Source organism: Mya arenaria, chromosome 6 (genome assembly GCF_026914265.1).
Source record: "Mya arenaria isolate MELC-2E11 chromosome 6, ASM2691426v1".
NCBI lineage: Eukaryota > Metazoa > Mollusca > Bivalvia > Myida > Myidae > Mya > Mya arenaria.
Genome location: NC_069127.1, coordinates 44,254,929 through 44,265,182, shown reverse-complemented (window position 1 = coordinate 44,265,182; position 10,254 = coordinate 44,254,929). Strand labels below are relative to the sequence as shown.

The 10,254-nt window shown below is 36.9% G+C and overlaps 1 protein-coding gene across 1 annotated transcript in view; it reads left to right on the top strand.

Moving 5' to 3' along the window:
• The first annotated feature begins 4 nt into the window (after nucleotides 1-4).
• Nucleotides 5-10,254, top strand: part of LOC128238844 (aldehyde dehydrogenase family 16 member A1-like) — a 114,764-nt gene continuing 104,514 nt past the window's right edge. Inside the window, exon 1 of the mRNA XM_052955128.1 lies at nucleotides 5-114. Coding sequence (XP_052811088.1) covers nucleotides 13-114 — 102 coding nt within the window. The 5' untranslated portion in view covers nucleotides 5-12. The remainder of the gene's footprint in view (nucleotides 115-10,254) is intronic.

Genomic DNA, 10,254 nt, shown 5'->3' with positions numbered 1-10,254 from the left:
TTGACCTTCAAAATGGCCTCCGCACCACAACAAACCCCGCAGCCGAATTCAGTGAAACAAATATTCAAATCGCTCAGTTATGGTCCAGCTCCTGAAGCGGACAATGTAGCCCAGGTATATGCACTTAAACTTACAGCTGTCATATTTCTACTTTGCTGATTTTTACTTCTTCTTGTATTTACATTCAGCCGGTGTGCTTTACAATGTTAGTGCGGGTAAATGATCCAGTACATAGGTACTGCAGTGCGTTCAGTAGGGCGAGCGTTTGTCTAACGTAAGCAAACTGCCATGAGTTCAATAAAGATATTTGCCGCGAACATTTGCTGATTGGTTCCACGCTTGCAGTGTATGTGCTGCATTGCAACAGGGATACAAAACAGAACAGTTCGCTTACATTAGGCAACTACTACAGTAGCCACAATAATGCGCATTTAGGGAACTTTTTTTACATTCGGATACTCATTTTGTTCCCTAAACGCCACAAGTCAACTGAGCCGTATCAATGTAAAATATATATTCTTCAACTGTTACTCCACAATACTTAAGTTAACACTTTACTGTTAAATTAAAACCAAAAGTTGCACTTATACCTTTTACTTATTACACTTAAAAGTGTTTTATGAATCACAAATGATTAGTTTAATTTAGATTGACCTCTGTCAATAAAGCATTGCCATTTTGAAACCATCTAGCATGTGACCGTTATCTTTCCGCTCAATATACTTAGCACTGGGATCTGTCATTTTTGGCTATGAAAACAACAAGTGGGATATGGACGCGTGGAGTCGCCAAATAAAAAATCGTCAGAGACTCTGAAGCAGCTGTTTATATGGACTAGGCAACTTCTACCGTATTTCCCCGACTATAAGGCGATCCGCTTATAAGACGTCCTCCTAACTTTGCCCATGAAATTATGTGTTTTTGTTTAGACTCGTTTACAAGACAGGGTCGATTTTTAAGCAAATCCAGCACTTGAATTTCTCCAAGTCAACTAAATTTGTTCATTTGCAAGAAAATCACCAATTTAATGTCAAATGTGAACTCTCTAATGTGGAGGTAGGTTAATAATAGAACAAGGTTACAAGGTTAAGGATTTACTTAAAGTATCAATTTTTCGTACAGCCAAAGGTTCACTCATATTTGTATTAAACTCAAATATATTGGCCATGATTTGAAGGTTCTTAGATGAGGATTATTGATTATTATTTTTCCCATTGTATGGTATGTTCTAACAAGCCGAAATGCAATCTAGGGAGTAAATGGGATCATACGGTAAAGGCTGACCTATTTAAGTACAAACCAATGCCATGCACCTTTGATGTTTACAATCATGCCATATCCCCTGGCGAGGGGAAAAAATCCCCCGGAATTTCCAGTCCATGGCGGGAGATGAAAATGAAACATGTTTATGAACTTTAACAAAGGTTAAAGCATTTGCTTTTTGATCAAATGGAAACAAATCTGACTATTTGGGAATTGAAAAAAATGAAAAATATTGATATATTTATTCCATTCTCTCTATTAGTCTGAAAGTCATCATTTCTGAAGACAGTAGATTTTGTATCCAATTTAAGAGGAAGGCCAATTAAATTGCCTCTGAAATATATTTTTCTATGAAGGTATTGTTATGCAAGTGAGTGCTTTTATTATGAAATATGACAGTGTCTCATAAAAATATATATATTAAGTGTTGGAAAAAATGGGTTTACAAAGTGAATTTGCATGTGTGCCAAAGCGCTACATGGCGATGATGAAAATCCCCTGGTATGTGACCCAAATCCCCTGGAATTCTACGCAAAATACCCTGGGGATCTTTTGAAAAATATGGCATGTATGTGTTTACACAGCCCATGCTGTGATGTCACAAATTGTACCGTTTGATCTGCAGCCGACTAACACAACACATTCCATTACATGTGTTAATAAGTTAAATTTTCGCAGGTGTTTGTTTGGATTGCAGTTGATGGGACTTAAATTAGGAGAAATAAATAACCATTGATGATTGTGGATAAATTAATGTATATTAAACCATTAATGAAATGTGTATAAAACAGTATTGAAACATGCCTGTAAGTCTGCATGATATACGCAAAGCCTAAAAGCCGACATGGGAAAAATAACATGATAATTTAAAATATGTTAATTATAAAGACAGCCAAATGTTTCTCCAGTGATAAACGTGTTTGGACCGATAACAAGCATTTGCCAATTAGAAGATATCGAGTGTTCATCGTAGGGAAACAAAGCAGATGGTAGTCTTAATCAGAGGGGTGTGATCACTGGCACTTTTTTTTAAAAATCAAAAAAAATCTTATAATTCCTTACTAAAAATTATAATACCGAATATGTAAAAAAATATTGAATTTTTTTTTTAAATATGCACTTTGTACTGTATAATATACTTATACAGTACAAAGTGCATATTTAAAAAAAAAAAAAATTCAATATTTTTTTACATATTCGGTATCCTCTATTTATATTTCTTTCTGAAAAAGGTAACATTTTAGTAAATCTGTTGGATATACAATGTAACAGCGTTTGCCTCACAGAAGAATGTTATTTGTTCTACAATTTGTTCTACAAAAGTCTTTGAAAACATGATTGTGTACACAAAGATTCACTTGAATATCTTTATTTTTTCAAAATCATGCAACCAACAACATCAATAACATAACGGCTTTGTCAATTATTAACCTCAACTGTTTTTCTTAAAAACACACACAAACACTAGTACTTAAGATCATATATCTTCTACATCTTTTCTTGTCTGGCATATAATATTGTTTATCTGACCCTTTTTGAAAGCATTTAGCACTTTTAAATAAGTATTAGCTAATAAAATATGACAATACTATGAGGTCAGTCATCATTTAAAGTTATTGTAAGATTCAAATATTTACCAAAAAGGTCTTAGAATCTTGTCTAGGTACATTGTCACCTTTATAGGGGATTTTCTCTGAAAAATATTGTGTATAACATTTCTTTATACATCTTCAACTTCATTGTACAAACTGAATGATACTTTTTAAACTTAGTACATTTCTAGACTGAGTATTTGTCAATTATTTTGGAGAAAAAAATTAACATACTTGACAGTACATGCATAAAGCTTATCTCTTAAAGTCAAACTTTAAACGAAGACAAAGAGCCTAATATGTGTAAAATAAAACAAAATAAGTCATGATCTGTTTTGGTTGTAAATATGATAAAAAAACAGTTACCTTTTAATCAATCCATTTAATTAAACAAAACTGCCACAATTTTTCTCACTATTCAAAGTTCCACAAATGCTAGTAACTGTCGGAAGATTCAAATATTTTGAGAATTTTTTCCAGCAGAGGGGTCATTCAAAGTTTAAATCAAATATGAATGGGATCCCTGTACCTTTGGGGAAATAGCAACAGAGCATGTACACAGAAAACTTAGTTCAACTCATCATGATCATGATAATCATCATCACATAGTTATTGTTGTAATCACCATCATCATCATCAGCATCAGCAGCATCGGCATGATCAATAACAACATGCTGTTGTTGTTGTCATCATCAACACCACACTTATCATGATCACCATCACCAGCACCACAATCATCATAATCACCAATACCACCACAATCATCATATTCACCAACACCACAATTAACCACCAACAACACCACAATTGTCAAAATCAACCCCCACCCCCACCACCACAATCATCATAATCACTACCACCACCCTCATCACCACCACCACCACCACCACAACCACCACCACCACCATCATAATCATCATCAACAGAACCACCAACATCATAATCATCATCAATAGAAGCACCAACAGCATAATCATCATCAATAAAATCAGCAGAAATCCCCAAAAGTAGTATTTCCAGTTAGTTTTAAATAGTAGCATAATTATGTAATGATGCTAAAACAGCAGCATGAACAGCAACTGAATGCTATTCTTATTACAAGATGATAATTAATAGTGAATTCTGCTGAGTTCCATCTTACAGAACTGTTTTTTTCACCAAATGCCACCCAAAAAATTAACTAAGTTCAGTTTATCACCATTCACCAACTGCCATATGAAAAATTAACTAAGTCCAACTTTTTCACCAAGTGCCACATGAAATAAAAATGAGTTCAATTTTACACCAAATGCCACCTCCAGTTGGGTGGAAATTTCATGGCAGTTGGTGAAATTCTTGATATTCCACCAAGTGCCACCCATTTTCCACCAAATGCCACCCAAATTCATGGCATTTGGTGGAATTCGGTGGCAAATTTACTTGCTAGATCCTCCATGCTTTGGTCACGTGTGCAACATACATTACCATCGAAAATTGTTAGTGTACATATATATTTTCAAGAGAAAATCATATACTCTGAGTAGGATTCGTGCCTATGAACCCCTGCTTGCAAGTCTGGTCCTTTACCCAACTTGACTTACCAGGCACTTGGCTACTCAGACGCCTTGAATGGCTAATAATGACTGTTACACTCCTCCCCACTTTAAATTTTGAAAGTATAAACTTAGGTGGGAAGGAGTGTAGTCACTTACTACTAGTGATTCAAGGCTTTTAAGTAACAAGGAGCTTAGTTAGCCCAGCTGGGTATATGACTTAATCTATGTAAGAATTAAAAACAAAATGTAAAGGTTTATAGTTTATTCTTATCTCAGTGCACTTGATAAACAATGTACATAATGCTACAACAAAACTACTTGTTTATTTGGCAACTAAATGAAGTAAAACAGCCTTTAAATAACTGCTAGTGAAATCCACCATTTTGCTTGTTGAAAAAGATGACACTAGCAAAAAAAAAAGTTAAATTCAATACCTGATTTTATTGATGCAATATGCTTTAACCCGGAATCCCGATCGGAATAACTACCCACTTTTGGTACAAAACAATTTGTATGTGAAGGATTTGCTGTATCAAAAATCGTATAAAAATCTGTCAACGTACAATTATTTGGACTACTAGGTTGCCCTACTGAATGCACTAGTTTTGTTTTGTATCCCTGTTGCAACGCAGCGCATACACTTAAAACGGGGAACCAAACTGCAAACGTTCTCCTCAAACACATTTACTGAACGCATGGCAGGTCATAGGTTATACACTCCTAATTAATTTCCCTATACATTTAAATGTTATAGGTAAACTTAACAAAAATGCAATTTTTCCTGGTGGGGGGAAAAATCCCCAAGAATTTTGATCCCTCCCTTGGCCCTTTTCTCCTGCTGAAAACCACATCAAAAAGTATCTTTAACAAAGATACTCGGCTGTGGTAAAACAGCGTTATGACAGTGATTTTTTAGTTTCACCTTTTTCATCCATACATTGTGCTGTGAACAAGTTAGTCTTGTCAAGATTTTGTTTATTTTTCAAGAAATTTGTTGCTTTTTATGCCCCCGAAGGTGGGCATATTAAAATCGCACCGGCCGGCCAGCTCTGTAACTTTCCCTTGTATGGACAGTTTTTTAAAATAACTTGCCACATGTGTTCCACATACCAAGACGACATGTCGCGTGCAAGACCCGTGTCTCTACCTCTAAGGTCAAGGTCACACTTAGGTGTTTATTCGCAATGGAGTGTTGCATATAAAGACATAGAGTATAGGTTGCCGTGTCCGGGCTGTAACTTTCCCATGTATGGACAGATTTTAAATAACTTGCCACATGTGTTCCACATACCAAGACGACGTGTGACGTGCAAGACCCGTGTCCCTACCTCAAAGGTCAAGGTCACACTTAGTGTTTATTCACAATGGAGTGCTGCATATAGGGACATAGAGTAAAGGTTGTCGTGTCCGGGCTGTAACTTTCTCTTGTATGGACGGATTTTAAAATAACTTGCCACATGTGTTTGACATACCAAGACGACGTGTCGCGTGCAAGACCCATATCCCTACCATTAAGGTCAAGGTCACACTTAGTGTTTATTCACAACGGAATGCTGCATATATAAGGACATAGAATATAGGTTGTCGTGTCCGGGCTGTAACTTTACCTTGTATGGACAGATTTTAAAATAACTTGCTACATGTGTTCCACATACCAAGACGGCGTGTCGTGTGCAAGACCTGTGTCCCTACCTCTAAGGTCAAGGTCACACTTAGTTGTTTATTCACAATGGAGTGCTGCATATAAGGACTTAGAGTATAGGTTGCCGTGTCCGGGCTGTAACTTTTTTTTGTATGGACAGATTTTGAAATAACTTGCCACATGTGTTTGACATACAGTACACTCCACGCGGAACTACCACTTGCCGTTTTCCTCGGCGGATTTTGGTCATCACGGACACTACATCCAATTGATCATAATCCTCTTTCCTCGGCGTTTTTACTCGTTCACCCACCGAGGCTGATCAGTGGACCGTATAATTACAATCGCCGCGTTACTCAGAGGTAAAACACCTCGAAACTCAGAGGAAAACCAATAAGAATCTCCCACTGTATCTAATTATTTTTAATTTATTTGATATTTTTTGCTACACCCGTAATTATTTATAAAAATAATTTATTTTGCGTACCTAATTTTCGGACATCCAAAGGACTTCAATCGTAACTTTCACACTTACCAAGTTTCACAGACGAAGATTATCTATCTATCTACCTAACCGTATACACCACTGTTGACAAGTTAATTAGTAAATACCCATCCTAAACGATGTATTGCATGTAGAAAGAGGAAGTGTGAAATATTTATTGAAGGATTAAATAAACAACAAGGGCAATCAAGGGATTAAGAAAACAAAGACATGACATTTTTGTAAAACGATCTGCCAATAAACTTTAAAACTTGTACCACACTTATAGACTGTAAGAAGCAATTATGTACAGTTATACTTATTGAATCATCAATAAAAGTCAACACATTCAATGATATAGGTTACTAATTAATGTGATGAATTAAAGTTGGAAATGCAATACTTAAGTTACATTCGAAAACACCACTCAGACACATTAATCCTGCATAACAATATACATGCTCTCCATGAAATCCTCGTGGGTAAAACTGTGAGGTATGTGACGTCACACAGTGTGACTGTTTGATCTGAAGCCGATAAAATGTGTTATTCATTTCAATGCATGTATAAAATGGTGTTTAATGGGATTTTAATTAACTTGATGAAGGATTTACACTTATATGCGTAATAAATAAGTTTAGAACCATTGATAACTACGGATAAATTAATAAGTGGTAATATGCAAATTAAGAAATAATGACCAAAAAATATTCACACTTACAAAGTTCTCAACACCTTCATTACTCCAATCTAATTAAGTTTTCAACACCTTAATATAGTAAGAGAAAGATGACAATAACAAACACAAACGCACACTATGGTATATCTTTTAATTACATTATGTGAAAAACAACAGTTGTTTGACGATGCTGATAAAAATTGTTTTTAAAAAGAAACTTACTGTACTTTGAAAAAATAATTATTTAATTATTTAATACTATTTTAACAGAAGCAATGTACTGTAGTAGCTATGAACAAAACGCAGAGTTCCGCGATTAGGTCAATAAATCGATACGATCACCGGCGCTACCGGCAATAAACCCTCCATAGAAAACGATTAACTCGGCGAAAATTAGCGAGGAAAAAGGTTGCGTACTCGGCGGAAATCCGCGATAAATTAAAAACGCCTCCGAGTCACCAAGGAAAGTGGTAGTTCCGCGTGGAGTGTACTGTACCAAGACGACGTGTCACGTTCAAGACCCATGTCCCTACCTCTAATGTGAAAGATACACTCAGTATTTATTCTCAAGGGAATTCCGAATATAAGGACATAACAGTGTAGGTTGTCAAGTATGGGTGGTATTTTTTTATGTTCAGAGGCAATTTAAAATATCTTGCCATATGTATTTGACACGTAAAGGCAAGATCAACTTTTCATGTACTGACCTTGTTCATAGGTCAATGTCACATTCGGGGGCATTCGTCACATATTGTGACAGCTCTTGTATATTTATCAACATAATCTGCATTTATGAAATTGGGGAAAAATTAGAATTTCTTTTGGAAAAAAGGACATTTTTTCGCAAGGGGAAACAGCCTTTAGAAGGCAGTAAATTGCCCCAAATAATCACTGTATCACTAGTGTCCGAATAGTTTGAATGATCAACATGTTCTAGAGATTGATTTTGGTTTAATTGTTATTGGGTAATTCCTGCGTCAGTGCAGCTTTCTAAAAGGAATACTGGTTGGGAAGCAGTTTCCGACAAATTGCTTTTTTAGTTATTTTCTTCAGATCTTCATAAAGAAGGTACACCAATTTAATTCTACAGTTAAAAAGGCAGTTAAAGGCTGGAGTTCATACTGAGACACATAATTAAATATTATTACAGTGCTTTTTCTGTCCATTTTGGGAAAAAGACCCTAGACAATTTGGGAAAATTTTAAATTGGGATAAAATGTTATCGCTTCACCTCAGATCCGGAAAATTGTCAAGTTAAAAGAACAAGCTTTTTGCATCTTAATGTTAAGAAATTCTTGTTCTGATAGTGGACATCAATCCAAAATAATTGGTGACCTGTATAAAATACCAAGTGTTCTTAAAGCATTTTCAGGTCTAGCTTTTCTTTTTGGGGAAATGGCTCTGAAGCACGGCTTAAGAATCGCCACATCACAAAAGTTTGTTAAACTGAACTAAAATTTAGTGAAGGAATTCACAGATTTCTTTGGTCGTACTACAATCTAAGCTTTGGAACCGGGCTGTTATTTTGTTTCAATTTCATTTAAAATAATGTCCTTATTCATCGATCATTCATAAAATTGCTGACATTTTTCCGACGCATAAGATAATCCTTAATATACCAAAACATGCTGTTATCCAACAGAGACTGGCAATGTCCCAGAGGCCTGATATTAGTACATTCAAGGCAGTTGTACTTTTAAGAGATTGGTAATTTATCTGTATAGCAGAGTTTTGTATTTATTTCGTACCACATAACACCCCCTTGAATCATGAATACCACATACCAACCCCTGAGTCCTGAGTACCACATACCAACCCCTGAGTCCTGAGTACCACATACCATTCTCTTGAGTCCTGAGTACCACATACCATTCTCTTGAGTCCTGAGTACCACATACCATCCCCTTGAGTCCTGAGTATCACATACCATCCCTTTGAGTCCTGAGTATCACATACCATTCTCTTGAGTCCTGAGGACCACATACCATTCCCTTGAGTCCTGAGGACCACATACCACCACCTAGAATCATGAATACCACATAACACCCCCATGAGTCCTGAATACCACATAACACCCCTGTGAGTCCTGAATACCACATAACACCCTCATGAGTCCTGAGTACCACATACCATCCCTTTCAGTCCTGAGTATCACATACCATCCCTTTGAGTCCTGAGTATCACATACCATTCTCTTGAGTCCTGAGTATCACATACCATCCCCTTGAGTCCTGAGTATCACATACCATCCCCTTGAGTCCTGAGTATCACATACCATCCCTTTCAGTCCTGAGTATCACATACCATCCCTTTGAGTCCTGAGTACCACATACCATCCCCTTGAGTCCTGAGTATCACATACCATCCCTTTGAGTTCTGAGTACCACATACCATTCTCTTGAGTCCTGAGTACCACATACCATCCCCTGAGTCCTGAGGACCACATACCATCCCCTTGAGTCCTGATTACCACATACCATCCCCTTGAGTCCTGAGTACCACATACCACCACCTAGAATCATGAATACCACATAACACCCCCATGAGTCCTGAATACCACATAACACCCCTGTGAGTCCTGAATACCACATAACACCCTCATGAGTCCTGAGTACCACATACCATCCCTTTCAGTCCTGAGTATCACATACCATCCCTTTGAGTCCTGAGTATCACATACCATTCTCTTGAGTCCTGAGTACCACATACCATTCCCTTGAGTCCTGAGTATCACATACCATCCCCTTGAGTCCTGAGTATCACATACCATCCCTTTGAGTCCTGAGTATCACATACCATTCTCTTGAGTCCTGAGGACCACATACCATTCCCTTGAGTCCTGAGTACCACATACCATCCCTTTGAGTCCTGAGTACCACATACCATTCTCTTGAGTCCTGAGTATCACATACCATCCCCTTGAGTCCTGAGTATCACATACCATCCCTTTGAGTCCTGAGTATCACATACCATTCTCTTGAGTCCTGAGGACCACATACCATCCCTTTGAGTCCTGAGTATCACATACCATTCTCTTGAGTCCTGAGTACCACATACCA